This window comes from Diabrotica virgifera, chromosome 4 (genome assembly GCF_917563875.1).
Source record: "Diabrotica virgifera virgifera chromosome 4, PGI_DIABVI_V3a".
In the NCBI taxonomy this organism is placed as follows: Eukaryota; Metazoa; Arthropoda; class Insecta; order Coleoptera; family Chrysomelidae; genus Diabrotica; species Diabrotica virgifera.
Genome location: NC_065446.1, coordinates 148,907,433 through 148,929,767, shown reverse-complemented (window position 1 = coordinate 148,929,767; position 22,335 = coordinate 148,907,433). Strand labels below are relative to the sequence as shown.

At 32.0% G+C, this 22,335-nt stretch overlaps 1 protein-coding gene across 1 annotated transcript in view; it reads right to left on the bottom strand.

The window, feature by feature from the left end:
• Positions 1-22,335, bottom strand: part of LOC126883958 (ankyrin repeat domain-containing protein 7-like) — a 215,769-nt gene that overhangs the window by 149,944 nt on the left and 43,490 nt on the right. Inside the window, exon 2 of the mRNA XM_050649726.1 lies at positions 10,993-11,355. Coding sequence (XP_050505683.1) covers positions 10,993-11,355 — 363 coding nt within the window. The remainder of the gene's footprint in view (positions 1-10,992; positions 11,356-22,335) is intronic.

Below are 22,335 nucleotides of genomic sequence, written 5' to 3'. Positions count from 1 at the left end.
ATTTTTTCATTTCGAACAATTTTTTTAGATAATATGGTTCATTCTGAGCAAAAAAGGTCTCTTGTCATTTTTCTCTAAAATTGATTGTTGTCGAGTTATATGCGATTAAAAATTTGAAAAATGCGAAAATGGCCATTTTTAATGCCTAATAACTCGATTAAAAATTATTATTATGAAATTCAAAAAGTGGCTAAATCAAGTTTCAAACCCCTTCTTCAAGGTCCTGAAGAGATTTTTATCATTATTTTGTTACAAAGCTGTTATTTTTAATTATTAACAATTAGCGCTATAGTCCAGGATGTATCTTCGCTCCCGTTAGTGAAATTATTCCGATTCGATTTTTTTGCACAAACTTACTCAAAAAGAGGTCCTTATAACATATCCACCGTGTGCCGGCCGGTGCCGTGGTCGAAAAATTGTTTAAACAAATTCACAAAAATAATTTTTTCACTTCGAACAAATTTTTTTTAGATCATTTGGGACATTCTGAGCAAAACATGTCTCTTGTGATTTTTCTCTAAAATTGATTGTTGTCGAGTTATACGCGATTTAAAATTTGAAAAATGTGAAAATGGCCATATAACTCGACAACAATCAATTTTCGAGAAAAATCACAAGAGACCTTTTTTGCTCAGAATAACCCAAATTATCTAAAAAAAATTGTTCGCAATGAAAAAATTATTTTTGTGAATTTGTTTTAAAAAAATTGTTTAAACAATTTTCGACCACGGCACCACCAGGCACCCTGTGGATGTGTTATAAGGACCTTTTTTTGAGTAAGTTTGTGCAAAAGAATCTAATCAAAATAGTTTCGCTAACGGGGGCGACGATACAGTTGGACTATTGCGCTAATTGTTAATAATTAAAAATAGCAGCTTTGTAATAAAATATTGACAAAAATCTCTTCAGGACCTTGAAGAAGGGGTTTGAAACTTGATTTGGTCACTACTTGAATTTCATAATAATAATTTTTAATCGAGTTATTAAGCCTTAAAAATGGCCATTTTCGCATTTTTCAAATTTTAAATCGCATATAATTCGACAACAATCAATTTTAGAAAAAAAATGACAAGAGGCGTTTTTTGCTCAGAATGACCCAAATTATCTAAAAAAAATATTGTTCGAAATAAAAAATTGTTTTTATGAATTTGTTAAAAAAAAATTGTTTAAACAATTTTTCGACCACGGCATCGCCCGGCACCCTGTGGATATGTTATAAGGATCTCTTTTTGAGTAAGTTTGTGCAAAAAATCGAATCGGAATAATTTCGCTAGCGGGGGCGACGATACAGTCCGGTCTATGTCCATATCGGAATACCCCTAAGTGTTTACATTGCAACCTGTCGGGGCGCCTAAACATCACACAAAAGAAGAATTTGTTTCGTTTGTTATTATACCGACATCTGGATATTTCCGTTAATTTATTAGTTTTATTCTGTACCAAAAGAACGAGTCTTTCTCGAGGAACAAGTGATTATCAAAACAACGAGGCGTCGGTAGGTAATTCAAATTATAGTATATCCGTTACTTTGTAAAGGGTAGGTACTGTTTTCATCGTACGAGATAGATTGGAACATTTTTTGTGTTTAGTGTAAACGCGATTGTGTTTAGTGTCACGGTGAAAATGTTTTCCATCCGAGAATATCATGATATGTTGATTGTTTATGGAGAAGCGCAATGCAACAGTAATTTAGCTGTCCAAATTTATGTGCATCGGTATCCCGAAAGGCGAGCTCCTAATCCTCGAACTTTTGTGACTGTTTCTCAAAGATTATTAGAAACGGATTCTGTTGTACCGAAAAAAATAGCGGAAGAACAAGAAGTATCCACCGATTGAATGTAGAAGACGACATTTTAGATGCTGTGGAAAATAATCCAAATGTAAGCACACGAGATGTGGCTAAAATGGTTGGCATATCGAAAAACGTTGTTCATAGAACATTTCGGGAACAACTTCTACATCCATATCTCTATCAGAGAGTACAAGATTTACACCAAGGTGACCTTCCTCGACGATTAACATTTTGCAGGTGGTTTCAAGATAAACTCGTCAGAGAACCTGAATTTCCATCTAAAGTGTTATGCGCGGATGAGGCATGTTTCACGAGAAATGGTGTGTATAATTTTCATAATTGCCACATATGGAGTGACGAAAACCCTAATTTAATACCTAGGACAAATTTTCAACGAAAATTTAGCATAAATTTATGGGCAGGAATAATCAACAATCATTTGATAGGACCATATGAATTACCCAGAACTCTAAATGGAGAGGCCTATCATAATTTCTTGCAAAATGTTTTGCCGGTTTTGCTTGAAGACCTGCCATTGCAAACACGCCTTGAAATGTGGTTTCTTCTAGGGCTTACAATACCGAGCCAAAATCTCAATACCGGTATTTGGTATTTAAAATTTCAAATACCGGGATCCCGGTATTAAAACCGGTATTATGAATAAAATATATACACGTTATATTTATACTATCCTCAGTTGTTATATCGACTTAAATAGTAGGGCTTTTCATTCACAGTCATTTGCTCCGAGCTTCTGTCATATGTCATATAATCAGTTTACCTATATTAATATTATAAACAGATTATACAACATATGACAGAAGCTCGAAACAAATGGCAATCGATAAAAAGCCCTATATATGAAACCTATTAAATTTTCTTTTCAAATGAGAAGATGTTGTTTATAATATTACATAGAGAATACGAATAGATAGATACAAAAAAGGTGCAAATAGAAAAACTGTGTACTTATATAATATTTGATTCTTGGATAAATTTTGCATATAGTACTTTTACTTATGAAATTTGCTATTTGTAAATTAATTTAACTTTAAAATATATTGATATTAACTTACTGTGACATACATATATTCAATATAGATTACTCTGTGTTTAGACTGCTATATATTTTCAATTATGTATTATAAATAATTCAGAAAATAAGTGAGCCTAATTTATAGACCACATTACACAAAAAAATGAAAAATAGATCTAAAAATGTAAAAACAATTCTGATTTTCTTACGGCTTATTTATAAAATAAAGTAGTCTAATTTTAAAAATTTAAGAATTTTTATATAACTCGTTTTTAGTATTTGTATAGACGAGATTTAATAATTTGGTTGTAGAAACTAATATTAGTCCTGTCGCCAGGGGGAGTACAACGGCCTCCTTTATTCAGATGGACTTACCCAAGTTTTTTTTATGTATTTTGACCCGTAGAACACGAATTTTTTGGGTAACAGTTGATCCGGATGTCGATAAGATTGTTATAAACAAAGAACTTGAGGAATTACATAACAGCGATTTCTCGCAAAACAAAACATTTTTTTGTATTTTTTGCGTCACTCTAAGCAAAAAATGTTCCTACAAGTTTTTTCGTAGGATGCATAGTTTTCGAGATAACCGCTGTTACAATTTAAAAAAATGGAAATGTTGCAATTTTTGAACCCGAATAACTTTTGATTTAAAAATAAAATAGCAATTCTGCTTACAGTATTTAAAAGTTCAACTCAAATTATATCGGTTTTGATTATTTGCATTCCTAATTTATTTTTTTATTGGTAAACAAAGCTGTAAACACATAGTGTTTCCCGTACCTAATACATGCGTTTTAATACGTCCTACGTAGATATTGCCTCGCTTGCACTTGTACCTACTCTACCTACTTGTTCGATTTTAAATGAGAAATCATTGAAAACATCACTCACGCACTAGGTGTTTATTACTGTTTATAGCTTTGTTTAAGAATAAACAAATTAATTTTTAGCAATGCAAATAATCAAAACCGATATAATTTGACTTGAACTTTCAAATGCGGTAAGCAGAATTGCTATTTTATTTTTTAATCAAAAGTGATTCCGTCTCAAAAATTGCAATTTTTCGATTTTTTGGAAGTTCAACCGCGCTTATCTCGAAAACTATGCATCCTACGAAAAAACTTTCCAGAACATTTTTTGCTTAGAATGACCCAAAAAATACAAAAAAATGTTTTGTTTTGCGAGAAATCGCTGTTATGTAATTCCTCAAGTTCTTTGTCTATAACAATCTTATCGACATCCGGATCAACTGTTACCCAAAAAATTCGTATTCTACGGGTCAAAATACATGAAAAAAACTTGGGTAAGTCCATCTGAATAAAGGAGGCCGTTGTATCCCCCTTGGCGACATGACTATATAACCCTTCGCCTGAATTAACGACATTCACGATTTTAGAAAGCGCTATACTTGACTTGTATATGTAATAAACGTGTTTAATAAATATTTTTTACAATGACATTGGTTGTTAATCTTCAAAAATAATTTCTTGTAATACCAAAAAATATTTTAGAAGAAAGTTTATTGTGCATCAATTCACTTTTTATAAATTAAGCTAATACCGAAATACCGGTATTTTTATTATAAATACCGGTATCGAATACCGAACAAAAATCGTCCGGGACTCCGGTATTCGGGATCCCGGAATCCCGGTATTGTAAACCCTAGTTTCTTCATGACGGAGCCCCAGCACATTTTACCAGAGTTGTGAAAAATCTTTTGGATACCACGTATCCTCGTCGTTGGATTGGTAGGAATGGACCCATTCTTTGGCCTCCCCGAAGTCCCGAATTCAATGTAATAGATTTTTATTTTTGGGGACATCTTAAATCGTTAGTTTATGATAACCGAGATGAAATCCAATCAGAAGCTGAATTACGGGAACGAATTTTTGATGCTGCAGAAACCATTCGACATAATTTAGATAACTATGGCATTACCAACAACTGGATTCGCCGTATCGATGCATGTGTTGGCGCAGGTGGAGCTCACTTTGAACATCTAATATAAAAAATATTGTCAAGTAAGTATAAACATCTAATTTAATATTAGTTCACAAGTAAGCAAATCACTGATAGTCCGAGAACGCTAAAAAACTAATTTAGAATTATTAAAGGTTATCTGTTGTATTTAATTTCCACTGTAAACTATGTACTTAATTCAGTTAAAGCCCTTAAACACCTTTAGAGCTTAATAAATACATAATACAATGTAGTTTAGTTAAAATATAAAGTGTTTCTTATTGTAAATAATTAACATTTTATCAATTCGTTTAAAATTATTCCATATTCCACTACATTTCAGAAAAACATTACAAATAATTTTTCTTAGTTGCATTAATAATTGCATTTTGGGAATTAAACCATAGTTACTTAAGGAAGTAGGCGCAAAATTTTGGTCCAATGCTATTTAAATGCACTAATCTTTTTAGAATCTTAAGAAAACTAATAAGTATTTTTGAAAACTTTAGACGCACAATGAAAGATTGCATTATTGCCGAGGGCCGAAAGTCCCTTAGAATAAACAAAAACTTTTTTTTATGAGATATTTGAAATTAAAAATCACACTAAATTTTCTCTTTTTTACCCCTGTAACTTATTAAAATAAACATAATAACGTAATATTTCATTCTGCGTTTAAATTTTTCAAAAATATTTCTTAGTTTTCTCAGGATTCGAAAAAATGAATGCACTTAAAATGCATTAGAGGCGATATTTTGCGCTTATGCCCTTAAGTAAAAGTAATAATTTTCGAAAAAGTAGAATTTCGAGCCGTAATTCAAAACCTCAATTAATTCAGATAATAGCAAATGAACCATAATTAAAGCAACAATTATGTTGAAAGTAGGTAACAAGGTAACCCATATTTCAGATGTCAACAACCTCCCAAAAAGACTAAATAAATATGGGCTTGTGAAGGGCTTGTGCATGGGGTTCCACTATGTTAAATTTCGTAAGTCACAATTGTAGGTGTTGCCAGATTGTTCAATTGTCTGAAAATGAAAATTTGCCTATATGGAGACCAATGTAATTTTTTTTGGAAACGGTTAACTTTAGAAAAAAATGTTATAGGACTTTTTTGTTCTAAATTGTGTAATATATCCATACTTTAAAGGAAAGCACTATTTTCGGGGACACCGAACATATACATGAAATAGATTAGAAATAGATTTTATTATTACTATTATTTTTTAAATTAGCTAAATAAAGACATCAATAATTTTCTAAACTGAGTATCGATATATTGGGTTTCGTGTTTAATGTCTTTTTTAACTTTTTAAATAATTTCAAAATTTCATCATCATCATTGGCTCTACAACCCATGGTGGGTCTTGGCCTGTTTCAGAATCAGCTTCCATTCCTTCCTATCTTTCGCATTGGTTTTCCAATTTCGCACTCCGAACACTCGCAAGTCGTCTTCCATCTGGTCCTTAAATCATGCTCTAGGCCTGCCTCTTCTCCTCACTCCATCCGGACTCTGGCTATAAATGTGCTTCGACGGCTCCACCTCATTCATTCTCTCTAAGTGGCCTAGCCAACGCAGCCTGTTTATTTTCTTAGATTACCAATACTAGTCTCACTATAAACGCGGTAAAGCTCAAAATTATAGCGCCCACGCCATAATCCGTTTTCCTGCACTCCTTGATGACGGGCTTGATTAGAGTTCTGTATATCCATATTTTTGTTCTTTTTGTGACTACGTTTGATGATAATAGTTTCTTTAATCCATAGCAGTGGCGGCTTTTCTTTATGTGCTGCTGAGCTGCAGAACTACCAAACAACCATAGCAAATCTTAATTATTAAAGAATAATTAATATAGTTTTATTTCAAATCTGCCATATTATCATATTAAACATCAACTGTTAATAATAATTCACCAACAACGATGATTAATATTATTTTTTTTTACGTATTTACTCCTCTAGTGAAACCGTATAATTTTTTTACGTATTTGGTGCTCCAGTGAAGCAATCTTTTTACGTATTTGCTGCTCCAGTGAAGCCGCGTAACAACCGAAACACTGGCAGCGGTAAAATGCATTTATTAGGCAAACGGCGATCTTAGCCGATGTGCTTCGGCAATCGGCTGATTAACGGCCTCGGAAATGTGTTTGCGAGCTGCAATTCACGACAGTTATTCGTGACCGTTGCATCTGTGCCGTGTTTAGAAATTCTTAGGTTACAATTTTGACTGTAGAGAAATTCCATGACTGAAGACCGACTTGTAGCATTAACCATGTTGTCAGTAGAAAAAACACTTATAAAAGAAATACCAAACTTTAATGAAAAAGTTATAGACAAGTTTGCTTTAAAAAAATCGACGAATCGAGCTTATTTATAAAAAAAATAATATATTTGGCTCTGTGTGTAGTTAGTTCGTAAGACCCTATAATGCAATTATTGTTGTGGCGATTTTGTTTGTAGTGTTTTTTCGTTTGCATTCCTTAGTTTCGCGTATTTATCGATAAAATTCTACTAAAAACATAAACTATAAAACAATTACTAGTGTGCCATAATGTACCATTGCTATTTTTGATATAATTGGATTTATCTTCAATTTGAAAAGAAGAAAATCGGTAAGTTCTTTATTATTTTTTAATAGATATATAATGAATAAATATATGGTGTAAAATATCAAACTAAAAGCCTCGTTGTAAAATACAACGATTAAAAGATATTGAATTAAAAAAAACCAAAAAATACTGCAGAACTACCAAATTTTTGAGTCACCAGCCGCCACTGATCCATAGTAAGCTCTATTTGCTAGATATATGCATCTTTTACTGCTAGATATATATTTATGCAGTTACTGTATTACTTTGGTTGATTTGTGAGGCTAGATATACGAACTCTCTTACTCCTTCGAAAGTAGGTATATGTTCCAACCGTTAGATCTTCAGGTTCTGCTACTTGATTATTATTTGTGACCTTCATATACCTAGTTTTATTAGTGTTAGCCCCATTCTTTTTGCTGTTGCTTCCAATGCCGTGACCGATTGAAGCAGGTCCGCCTTTCTTCTTGCTATGATGTCAATATCATCTGCATACGCTAGTATTTGTACACTCCTAATTATAATGGTCCCTCTTGTTATTTCAGATTCTCTAATAGCATTCTCTAGGGCAATGTTCAATAGAAGGCTGATAGATAGACTGTCCCCCTGTCGAAGTCCGGTTTGTACCTGGAAAGTTATTTATATTTCATTCTGCACTATAAACTTACACTCGACTGTTAAGAGGGTTCCTTTCACCAACCTCGCTAAGTGTATTGGAATATTAAAATCTACCATGGCTTTATATAATGCGTTTCTGTCTATACTGTCATAGGCCCATCTAAAATCCACAAACAAATGATGAGTATCAATTCCATACTTATATGCTTTTCCAAAGCTGGTCTTAGAAGGAATATTTGATGGATAGTAGACTTTTCATTGCGAAACCTACACTGGTATTTGCTTATTATGCTTTCACAATATCCCGACAGTCGATCGTAAAAAATGTAGGCCAATGTTTTGTAAGTCACGTTAAGCAGGGTAACGCCTCTGTAGTCATCACACACTGTTTGATATCGTCTCTTGTGAATAGGTACAATTATACCTACGCTCTAGTCTTCTAGTAGTTTCACCTGCTTGCAAATCAGTACAACTAGCCTACTTATACTAAAAATCAGATTTTTACGACAGGTTTTAAAAGTTCAGAAGGAATTCATCTGATCCAGGAGCTTTGTTTTCTTTCAATTTTTGTATTGCTTTGATGACTTCTTCCTCTGTTGGGATGTTATCTTTCTCTCTTTCATCCTCCATGTCTTCGAGCTGTATTTCTGCTTCATGCAACCTCATTTCACTTCTTATATTTAGTCTACCCTCAGAATATTCTGCCCACCTTTCTAGTATCTAGTCCTGATCACCAATTATTTCTCCTCTTCTGTTTCTAACTATTGACACTCTAGGTTTGAATTCCTTTCTAGTCTGGTTAATCTTCTTGTAGAATCTTCGGGTTTCCATTTGTGTGTTATACTTCTAGTTCTTTCAGTTGGTATTCTATATGCTCCTTCTTCTTTTTTTTCGGTTTTCGTTTTTCTTCTCGTCTCAGCTGCCTATACTCTTCTAATAATTGTCTCGTTCTTCGTGCTTAGAGCACGATTTTCTTCTACAAAAGTGGATCTTAAATGATCCAAATGTTATTTAAGGAAACTAAATATCCAAATACATACTTAATTTTATAATGGTTCAAATGAAAACACCAGAAGTATGGGGATTTGCGAAATTTTAGCTTGGACATTCTTATGTGAAGAGTACAGGGGAAAAACAAGAAATGTCACTTTTTCATGAATTTTGACTTTTCTCGCCATGTGGTAGCAAAAACTGAGTGCTCTCGACTAGACTATCGATTCAGAACAATAACCAGAATGATCAGTCTATAAAATTTTTTATTAATTTCTATCCAGGCGAAGGACCAGGATTGTTCGCACGCCACTGGACAAAAATAAGGAATGATAGCAGTTTTTTGGTGCATTATTAAATTAACAAGTTAATATAGATTAATATTATATTAAGATTATAGACTAATAATTGCTAGAATTATGCTAAGGATCTCCTAAGTAGTTTTTAGATATCATAAGAATTAAACCTGTATTGGTGTTTATCTCTATATGTATAAAATGTGACATTCCTTGTTTTTCCCCTATTCTCTTCATGTACAAAATATCTATTGAAATAACCACAAATACAATTTCTAAGCGATCCGTTCTATTCCCCATTGCACAAATGTTCGATCCACTAGAATTAATGGGATGGATCAAAATATCTTAAAACATTATTTGTAGCCAATCGAGTGTCCGAGATTCAATCAAAGACAAATGTCGACTGTTGGAAGAATGTGGTCACCACTACGTGGCGACTAAGTTCTATCCAAAATGAAGCAATTAACAAGTTTTTTGATCAATGCTCCCTGCCTTTTTACAAAAGAATCAGCCTTTTTCTAAAATAATTCGTTTTTTTTTGGAAAGTTTTCTAGTTTACTCTCCAATTCTCGGCGTAAATGTTTCATTTTTAACTCACTTGTACAACTGGAGGAGAGCAGCCAGAGACAGAGATACATTATGGCGAGTGTTGGAGAAGGCCAGGGGACCTATTTTCGAATTCATTCGAGCATATTTCGCATACGAAATTAGAAGAATTTCGCTTGAAATCCGGTGTCTTGTATTTTCGAATACTTCGTGTACGAATTTTTTCGTATACGGCGACTCGAATGGGTATGAACCATTCGAATCGTGATGCTCGTATACGAATAATTGTTGTCATTTCAAGGTCATTTCAGCTGTCATGATAGTTTTAGCTCATAGTGTTAATTGTGTTGTGTACAATATTTTTACATAGAAATTTATTTTCAATGGCTGGTTTAAATAATTCTTTAATAGAAAGAAAGGACATGTACGATTATGCCTTGCAAATATAACCTAACCTAACTTTATGTACGCATTTTAGCATTAGATCTAAGCTCCAAACTTGACATATGACACCGTTGCCATATCCTCAATTTTTTCATAATATCACATTACATAAAGGTGCATTGAAGTAAAGTTTTTAAAAGTAAATAGTAAAATATCAGTGTAAATACTGGATACAAAAATAATATTAAACAAAATAGCACACTTTCTGCGGACTTTGCAAATTGATATTACTAATATACCTATGCAATCTTAATATTCGATTACACTTAAAATAACTTCTAAACAACTTTTCCCAAAAATGGCCATTTTTTATAATTTGTTCAGACTATAAGTCGTTATCTTTATACATTAAACGTTCTTTACAATCTTATTCTTATACATTATACCCCACTCAAGACAGTCGTGTACATTATACAAGAAATAGACCAAACAAATATGGCAACATTGTGACTCTTCAGATGACAAATAAGTTCAATGTTATTCGAATTTGCAGTGTTGCCGGTGCAAATTTTGCTCGTATACGTATAACATTTCGAAGGACGTTCAAAAATACACATTTACGTTCGTATACGAAATTTTTCATTCGAGTTAACTCGTATGCGAAAATATTCGATTAAATTCGAAAATACGACCCCAGGGCCCGACTTGGGCTGTAGCGTCATAGGAGAGAGAAAAAATTAATTGTAATAATATAAATATGAAATACACACATACCTGAGCCCGTTAAAATATTTGGATCCTGTCCAATATCGATTAAGACCTCAACGAGATTCATATCATTATAAGCCGTGGCCAGATGTATTAACTTTTCTTTAGCCCTGTTAGAGGTATTGACCACAGCTTTTTGTGTAATTAAATATTTGGTTAAAGCTTTGTTTCCACCTCTGACAGACTTAAATAGTGGTGTTTCTCGTTCAATATCCAGGACATTTAATTTGGCTCCATATTTTAGAAGACGCGTTACCATTGAATGATGTCCATTTAGGCAAGCCACGTGAAGTGGAGTCTCTCGTTTATGGTTTAATATATTTGCGTAAGCAGATAAGGAGATTAATTTTTCTAAAGTTTCCAAATTCCCTGTAAAATAATTAAAGTATATTTTTTAAATGATTAACTTAGTTATTTTGATATTTCCTACATGTATTTTACCCCAAGCTGTGGGTGAAAAAACGTGTTATAATTCGGGAATTTTTGAAAACTATCAGGTGTTATAAAAGACGATGCCAGGAATAACTTCTACTAAAATTTAATCAAAAATTTTGTGCGCCATTTTATTTATGACGTTTTTCATTTGTTAAATTTTCAATTTTTAATTTTTGCAGCTTAAGATATTCATTTTGATAGAATTAGAAGAAAGTTGTGGTAAATTAAATATCCTACAATTTGAGCTATAGTAAGTTTAATTTCGCGAATTTGTTATTGCAAAACAGACTGTGAAAAGCCCAAAATGGCCGTTTTTTGCAACTGCATTATTTATTATAAAAATAACTTTTTTTATTCTTTAATGATTTAAAATGAAGATCTTGCAATTCCAAACATAAAAAAATTATGTTTGGTGCTTAGATATTATAAATTGTTTATCCCGAGAGATCAAATCTCGAATGCTAGAACTTTTTGAAAAAAAATCATACGTAGTTAATCCTAGATCCGTTGTCCTTCTAAAGACTTATATTTTCATATTCTGGTTTTTCGGAAACAGTTTTCAACCTTTTATTTCGGGTTTGAAAGTAAGGGGGCAAATTCCGTTATAAACATTTAGAACTGAAGCGGCCCCTGTATATCCTATGAGTTTTTCACTTGCAGATTATTGTTGCTGAAGACAAAACAAATATTTTTTCAAACAAAATAAAAAAATTCTATGACCAACTGAAGCCGAGATAATTGTTTTTGTTTTCTTAAATTGTAGTGACTTTATAACAATTAATATATTATTTCACAGTCATTGACTAAAGAAAGACTTATGTTATCTTTAAAAATTATTTTAAAAGAAAATTACATTTAATTATTAAAAATGATTTTTCAAGTGGAGTGGAGATTTATTTTTCATTTTTACGATTGTGATTTATTGTGTTGGTGTCCCTTAGCAACTTATAGTACATTGAATCACAGTGTTTGCTCCAAATTTTAAACAACCGGTTGGATTAACATGAAGTTACGCATAGACATAGATAACATATCAAAGAAGAAAACTGATAGTGGGTTGATGTGTGTTTTTGCCCTGGGGGAGCTTCACCCCTTATCGGGGTAAAAAAATATACCTTCAGAATAAGTCCGAAAATTGATAAACTGACTAATTCTAAGCAACTTTTGTTTCATAGCATTTTTTCACTAAGTTAATACTTTTCGAGTTATTTACGAGTAAATACGTTCGTTTCTCGACAAAAAAACATGTTTTAACGCCAATAACTCAAAGATTACGTATTTTATCGAAAAAAACTTTTTGAGCAAAAATATAGCCCATTAAAATATAAAAAAATGGTGTATTCACGAACTCTCTAGACCAAGTAGAAGCAAAGTTGTAGCTAATAAAAAATAGGTTCATATCCGTCAAATTTCAAAGTGAATAATTCAGTGTGGAATAACCAAAAAATGACGCACTTTTTGGAGAAAACTCATTACAACTTTTTTAAAGTTATTGAGAAAAGCTTTATTTTTGTTTTTTAAAAAAGTTTCTAGCATCAAAAGTAAGCAAGTTACGCACAAAACAAAGTTGGTCTCTTTTTTTTGTCAAAAAAAATCGGGAATTCCCCCGCTAATTACCATCTTAAATCAAATTAATCGTTACCGCTTCACAAGTTACTTTACTTATGTATTATTAATATGGTCTGTAAGTATCATCGGTTCAAAGGGCTTATTTAAAAAAAAATTGGTTTTAAAGTAAATTTTTTTTAATTTTTAATTTTGAAAAAAATGCCTTTTTTCAAAATAACTTCAACTTTATTAGTGATACCAAAAATCACAAATAGTAAAAAAATGTAGGTTTTGCTTTCCAGAATATTTTAGATTTTTGTTTTTTTGTAAGGCAAAAATTATTTAAGATATGGCTGTTCAAAATTTGCATACAATAAAAAAATGTAGGTTTTGCTTTCCTGGATATTTTAGATTTTTGTTTTTTTGTAAGGCAAAGATTGGTTAAGATATGGCTGTTCAAAATTTGGATACACTCGTGATTATTGACTAGCTTAAGTCTTTTCAAGTACAGCCCTTTCAAAACTAAGAAAAACTATTTACTTTTTAAATTATTTGCAAAAAACCGCCTAAAAACATGTTTTATTTTGTTAAAAAATGAACATATTTACTCGCAAACAACTCGAAAAGTATTAACTTAGTGAAAAAATACTATAGAAGTTCGCAGACATTATACTAATACAGAAACCAGGAAAACCTGCTAAAGGGATAAAATCATACAGACAAATAAGCTTATTACCTGTTGTGCCCAAAATAGCAGGAAAAATTATAAAAAAATTATTATTAATAGAATTAGATTAACATGAAACTAGTCGGAACGCATCAGGTTAGATTTCCTCTTAAACAGTCGACCATTGAACAAGTATACAGAGTCGTTAACGTGATACAAACTACATTTCAGGAAAAGAGATACTGCAATGCTGTATTCCTGGACATAAGTCAAGCTTTCGACAAAGTTTGGCATTTGGGATTGCTTTATAAACTGAAGAAAAAACTATCTCGTTTACTCTACGTCCTCCTCAAATCTTATCTTGAAAAAAGACACTTATAGATAAGATTTGATGACTTTACAACAAAAATTTATCCTATAAAAGCTGGTGTGCCGCAAGGAAGTATACTTGCTCCCTTATTGTATACTTTGTTTACTGCTGATTTTCCAACCGATGAAAATCATCTTACAGCTAGATTTGCAGATGATACTGCAATATGGAACTTGCACATTTTTTTTATTAGATAATAATGTTCAGTTTTGTTTAAAAATGAGATTTCCAAAATTTCACGCTTCAAAAACCCGTAATAACTTAGAAATACATATTTAAAGTCTTCTGCGGTATAAAATAGTTCAAACGGCCCGTGGTGTCACATAGTTTTGCATTAGTTTTGATTATGGTTATATTTCGCTGTGTCTAGGTACACGGTAAAGTGTACGCAAATAAAAAAGTTAGGTAGACGCGAATTAAACTTCATCAAGCCAGTGACGTCATTATTTAGCTTGCGCAGTGACTATATATTTTGGTACATGCTATTTTGATATGTTTAGTGTTTGTTTGATAGAAAAATATTTGTTTAGGGAAGAAGCAGAACTATTCAGATGTTTCAAACTTAATTGTAATAAATCAATGTATATATATATATATATATATATATATATATATATATATATATATAAAAAAGTATACATTTAGGTTAGCAAAATAATTATATTTATTTAGTTGACATGACATGTAGGTACAAAATATTGTTAAAATAATTTTTATACGTAAGTGAATTATTATAATCAACTATTCTAAATGCAAAATAAGCCACAATTTAACTAAAAAAATTATTTTATTAAAGTTTCGACGTCCAAATCGGATGTCATTGTCAAAATACAAAAATTAGTCAGATTAAATAAATTATTAGAAAAAATTGTTTACTAAGCAACAACATTTTTGTTTAATTTAATAATATTTTGTATTTTGACAACGACATCCGGTTTAGATACGTTAGAAACGTTAATAAAATCAATTTTTTAGTTAAATTGTGGCTCGGTTCCCATTTAGAATAGTTGATTACAAAAATGCCACAAGGATAATAGCTTCAGAACAAGTTAATTATTATTGTGAAAGCTTTAGGTCTTCCTTTTATTTTAAACTTGGACGGTAATTCTATTTCATTTATAACTAAAAAAATATATATTAATTTATAGTCTCTTATCTTTTTCGCACTGTTTTAAAATATTCTTAAACTCATTAAAAGAACTAAATAAATATTGTCCACACTCCATAGTTAATTTAAAAACAAACACTAAACAAATAAAAAATAAGAAATCACTGACACTCTAACTTTTTTATTTGCGTACACGTTAGCGTATACCTAGACACAACCTTATATTTAGGTATATTTTTCTTCTCCTTCTTTAGTTTATTGGCCTCCACCTACTTGGGTATTTGGCCAGCTCATCGTCGTGGAATAAGTCAAAAATATTTATATTTTAATGACATATATCGTATGTCATTGTAATAATATATACCAGTTTGTTAAAATTTTAGTTTTATACTGTTTTTGAAGGAAAGGAACGAAGGTTTACTATTGAAAATAAAACCATTTTGTAAAAGTACAAATTTTCTATGAATAGTTCAAACGATCAAAAACACTTGTAACGTCACATAAATGTATTTTCTACTGACGTTTATAACGTCTAATTTAAAATTCTGTTTACTTTATTGGAAAAATGTAAACGTAAAACTGAGTGGCGCCACGACGCGTTTTGAGCCACCTGTTTTAATTTGAATTTTTAATCGTCTTTAGGGGCCAAACGAAAGACAAACAAAACTTTTTATCTTTGATACATGTTTTAAATTATGTTCTGTTGTGATTTATCACATTTTTTTCGAATTTAAAAATTTATGCAAGTTCCCTATTATGGCGGAACACACAAATCCCGTAATTGCAACCCGCATTTTACAAGTAAGACTAAACGAAACACGTAAATAGGCTAGTAGATGGAGAAAAAAAAATAAACGAGGAAAAATAAGCAATGTAACTTTCACAAAATGCCATTAAATTAATACATTATAACAAAAACGTAATACCAAAAAAGATAGTGTAGTACTTGGGATTACATCTAGACAAAAGGCCAACTTGGAAAATTATACTTAAAAACACTGGCTGCTTGGAAGTAACTCACCACTATCACTAAAAAATAAACTCCTGGTCTACAGTTCCGTCATAAAACTTAAGGCTCCCCCAAATCAACGCGAATTATTCGCAGCGGATTCGTGACGGAAAGTTCGCAGTCGAATTCCTGACGGAATTCGTAAAGAACTTCATATTGAAGCGAATATATTCGCGTCATACTCGTATGAGTCTAGTATTGAGAAGAGTTGGTGACAACGAAAAACAAAGAATACTACTCAGTGATCTCAATTCTTCACAAAAATGTATACATCATCAGATGAAGAAGAAGCTCTTGTAATGTTAGCAATGGAGGACGACAATTCAAGGTAAAATGATTATCTATAGTTATCCTAAAACAACAATATGGACTATATTATGAATTTAATCTTAGGAAAAGAAGAAAATGGGTTCATGATATCAATCTAGAAAGACTGAAATGTGAGGAATATCACACGCTGATGCCTCAATTACGAAAAGACGATAAAAGATGCTACATTTATTTTAGAATGACAATAGATTGTTTCGATGAACTGTTGCACCTTGTAGAAAATGATATTAGAAAATCAGACACGAATTACCGAGAAGCTATTTCTCCCGAAGAACGGTTGGCCATAACATTAAGGTAAGAAAATGAAAAAAAAAACTGCAGGCATTATTTATATCATTAATTTACTACAGTAAAAGAGAATAAGGATCAAAATAACTCTAAAATATACTTTATGTATTGTAAGGGTCAAAGGAATTGACATAGTTGGAAACTGATGGATTATGAGAAGCTGCTTGGTTGCAACTCTGCGCCAAGTTGTGTAGTGTAATATAATTATTTTCACAATTCACTTCATAGAACCCAGAAGTATTCGATTGTTTAGGTAATGCAGTGTCATTTGGTGAAGGTAGGGATACAACCGAAATACTTCCGACGGAAGAGGGGTTTTGATAGGTGTCTGTACTTTCAGCTCTAGATTGATGGCTATTCAAAGAACTTTCCTCCAATTGAAGCAACTCCTGCTCCATGATAACTTGCGCAATCTTCATTTTTGTTTCAATTTGCCTTCTAGGAGAGAAAGATTTTACCGTAGAAGCATGAGCCAAAAACAGTTGATCGGTAGCATCATGCACTACTCTCTTTTTGCTCTCAAAATAACTGATCATATCTTTCACAGATGTGGATGGCTCAGAATTGCGTTTTCTGTTTGTTCTGCCTGTAGAAGGAGTTTCATTTGAAAGAGTAACCCTAGGAGCTTCATTTCGAGTAGGTTTCGATGAGGAGGGTTGAATCTTATTCTGGGAATCATCTGTCTGAGTTGTTAGTAGATTTTTACTACACGTTGGTTTCTGTACTGCGGAATTTTCATCCGTTAATATATTTTCGGGTGATTCTATATTTGGGAATGCTTCAGATTCTTGTGTATCAACATCTGTGACATTGGATGCAGTCTTAGCAAAATTTAGGAACGGTTTGAACGATTCCATATGATCTGCCCATATCCATTTTTTTTTATCGCTTGCCGCTTGTCCAGTTCTAGTTTTATTAGTTCTTATGTACTTAGCGTACGTATCGCGCAGATTCCTCCATTTTTTTTAATCTCATCCCCTGAAACAAAATATTCTTTTTTAGGTATCTGGCTACCGGAGATACATTTTATACAATAGGCCATAGTTTTAGAGTCGGGTTTTCGACTGTAAGTGCCATAGTTGTAGAAGTTTGTGAAGCTTTATGTAGAAATTTGCAACATATTTACTTGCCCGAACCAACTACAGAAATATGGAAAAAATCTGAAGAAGGTTTTAGAAATACCTGGCGATTCCCAAATTGTATTGGTAGCATCGATGGCAAGCATGTTATTATCAAGTGTCCAGACAAAACAGGATCTAATTATTGGTGTTATTTGAATAAGTTTTCTACAGTATTAATGGCTATTGTTGGCCCAGATTATAGATTCATTTCAGTTGATATTGGCGGTTTTGGTAAAAACAGCGACGGTGGAATATTCGAAGCTTCCAACATGGGAAGAAGATTTGAAACAAATCAGATGGGTGTACCTGAGCCGAAAAATCTCCCAGGCCAGAATGAACTTTCCCCCCATGTCTTAATTGGAGATGAAGCCTTTGCACTAAAACCATACTTGTTGAGGCCCTTTCCATACAGTCAAAGCAGAACAGATATTTTCAAGGAAAATTATAATGTGAGGCTCTGTAAAGCGAGAAGAGTAGTAGAAAACGCTTTCGGAATATTGGCACAAAAATGGCGTATATTCTACAGACCAATGGAAACAAAAATTGATACTAGTATTCTCATTGTGAAAACTGCATGTATTTTGCATAATTTTCTAAGGACAAAAAAATGTGATGATAGATTCATAGAACTTTTAGATCCACCAGAGCCTGAACTTGGAGCATTTCAAAATTTGGACAATGACCCAAAGAGAGCTGCAAGACTGGCATTTTCTGTTCGAGAAAAAATTGCCACGTATTTTAATTCAGGACTATGAATAAATTGTTCACGATGAAAATAATGGACTCTTCTTGCAGTAAATATAGTATTGTTTAGGCCTCTGCTTTTCTTTAGTCTTAGATGTAGAAAAATAAACCAATACAAATCGTAAAACTACTCACCATTTTCGCCTATTTCTTCTCCTATTCTAGTCCAAATCTTGTCCTTTTTCCTTACATTTTTATAATCTTCATGAGAAAGGTCATAGAGAATAGGATACTTTCGAACCAACTCAATAATTCTCTCCATTTTCAATTTTTTCACATGCGAAACCACTGCGAAACTGATAAAAACGCTGTCGAGTGCGAACTAAGATTCCAGACGAATAAATACGCAGACAAAACGCATGCCCGAACGACGAAAATCGTACTTGTCTGAACTTGTATACTTACCACAGTGGAAACAATTCAATGCGAATCGTATGCGGTACGGAATTCCGCACGTAATGCGAATTTTCCGCGTTGGTTTGGGGGAGCCCACGGTACACAGAGAACCGGTATGTTCGCACGCATGGAAGGCGAACGCGTGACGTCATATGGGAACCTTAATTTTCATCCGGCAATGCTAAATGAAGCGGTAATATTGTTTGAATTTTAAAATTATGTACCTATCAGTGCCTTTTAAATAAGAAATTTTATTGTATATTCTTTTTACTGTCATTTTCCAATGTGCATTTAATTTAAACATGAATTTCCGTTGAAAAATAAAGATTTTAGGTATCTGTTGTCCAATATACATTCACCATAGTATATTAAAAAAATAAAACAGAAATAATATAAACATTCACTTTACTACTGGGTCTGTAAAAATGTTTCACATAAAATTGTGTCTACTTACTGTTATTCTAGATTGTTGAAAAATATTTGACTAAAAATAAAAACTTAACCACAAATCAATTAAGAAATTTGAAGTTTTAGATGAATAGAACCAATTACTTGATGGCTTTCAAATTTTATTTACAAAATAGAAAAATGTTGATTTTAAGTTAAACCAGGTTAGGAATCTAAAAATTTGAAGTGCGAACATTTTATTAGACTATAATATACATACATATACAGAGTGGGCCAAAGAAAAGAGTCCACCTCGATATTTGGCAGTATTTATTAGATTTTAAGGAAATGACGAAACAGGTCGATTTTTGATCTAAGTGGGACACATTTTTACGGTACATACATTTGTCATTTGTCAACCCCCTCCCTTCCACTCCCCCACCCCTTATTTTTAAATAGGGAATAGGGGTCGTGTGCTAGCTCATTTTAAAGGTTACTCGATTCTCTATTCAGTAATATAAACATAAACATAATTATTTATACAGGGTGTTCAAGAAAAAAATATTTTAATTAAATTAATTGACACAAAAAGAAGAATGTATGTAATTTATTTAATTCAAAATATATTCTACTGCTGTCACAAAACAAAAAAATGTTTTTTGATAAATAAACATTGCTCTTCGCTTAATTTCAATATTCAAGCTGCCACCCATCTGCCTCTTGGTAGGTTGAATATTGAATTTAAGCGAAAAACAATTAGTCCTGTCGCCAGGGGGGGTACAACGGCCTCGTTAATTCAGATGGACTTACTCAAGTTTTTTTTATGTATTTTGACCCGTAGAACACGAATTTTTTGGGTAACAGTTGATCCGGATGTCGATAAGATTGTTATAGACCAAGAACTTGAGGAATCAAATAACAGCGATTTTTGGCAAAACAAAACAATATTTTGTATTTTTTGGGCCATTTTAAGTAAAAAATATTTCTACAAGTTTTTTCGTAGGATGCACAGTTTTCGAGATAAACGCGGTTGAACTTTAAAAAAATCGAAAAATTGCAATTTTTGAACCCGAATAACTTTTGATTAAAAAATAAAATAGCAAGTCTGCTTACCGCATTTGAAAGTTTAAGTCAAATTATATCGGTTTTGATTATTTGCATTGGTAAAAATTTATTTTTTTATTGTTTAACAAAGCTATAAACACGTAGGGTTTCCCGTGCTTTTACATGCGTTTTAACGCATGTAACGTAGAAATAGTCTTGATTGCACTAGTACCTATTCTACCTACTCGTTCGATTTTAAATGAGAAATCATAGAAACATCACTCACGCACTAGTTGTTTGTAGCTTTGTTTAGCAATAACACAATAAATTTTTAGCAATGCAAATAATCAAAACCGACATAATTTGACTTGAACTTTCAAAGGCGCTAAGCAGAATTGCTATTTTATTTTTTAATCAAAAGTTATTCGGGTTTAAAAATTGCAGTTTTTCGATTTTTTGAAAGTTCAACCGCGTTTATCTCGAAAACTGTGCATCCTACTAAAAAACTTGTAGAAATATTTTTTGCTTAAAATGACCCAAAAAATACAAAATATTGTTTTGTTTTGCCAAAAATCGCTGTTATTTGATTCCTCAAGTTCTTGGTCTATAACAATCTTATCGACATCCGGATCAACTGTTACCCAAAAAATTCGTGTTCTACGGGTCAAAATACATAAAAAAATTTGGGTAAGTCCATCTGAATTAACGAGGCCGTTGTACCCCCCCTGGCGACAGGACTAAATATTTATTTATCAAATAAACATTTTTCTCTGTTTTCTGTCAGTAGTAGAATGTATTTTGATTTAAATAAATTGCATACATTCTTCTTTTTGTGTCAATTAATTTAATTCAAAATAATTTTTCTCGGACACCCTGTATAAATAATTATGTCAATGTTAATATTACTGAATAAATAATTTAATAACATTTCAAATGAGGTAGCACACGACCCATATTCCCTATTTAAAAATAAGGGGTGGGGGAAATGGAAGGGAGGGGGTTGACAAATGACAGATGTATGTACCGTAAAAATGTATGCCCCTTAGATTAAAAATCGACCTGTTTCTTCATTTCCTTAAAATCTAATAAATACTGCCAAATATCGAGGTGGACTGTTTTCTTTGGCCCACTCTGTATATGTATGTATAAAATGTTCGCACTTTAAATTTTTAGATTCCTAACCTGGTTTAACTTTAAATCAATTATGTATATTAATACTATGTACAGTCGGAAAAATGAAAGAATACCGATGAACGAACATATAAAACACTCTGTATTTTCCTGTCACCGTGTCACACAAAAAATTGCCTAACGCAAATACATGTAATAATAATTAATACATGTACTTGCGCTGGCCAATTTTTTGTGTGGCACGGTGACAGGAAAATACAGAGTGTTTTATATGTTCGTTCATGGGTATTATTTCATTTTTCCTACTGTATAATACATATTATGTATATTATTAAAAAAACAAATTTGCGGGAAAAGTTTTATTAATAATATTAGAGTTAATATCTATAAATAAAATCATTTTTTAAAATTAGAAGATTTAGATATCTTTTTGTCAAGGGATCTCTGGCAGTTTTTAAAACTTTTTTCTGTTAATATCTCTCATTCTAATATATGTTCGTGTTCTGCACATGCGTAATATCACCTCAAATGGCATTATAGTTTCGGTTTTAATAAATTACTATAAAACTAATAGTTATATTATAATAGTTTTAAAAATACACAGTTATGCTAATAAACAACAATTTTTAACTAAAATAATATAGAATTACTTCAATCGTTAACAGCTTAATATTTTAAAACCGCCTCAATCTATTCACTTTCAACGTCACCACATACGAAACAATGCATCCAAACAATAAGCAAATATCTGTTAGGTTCCCACGTGACGTG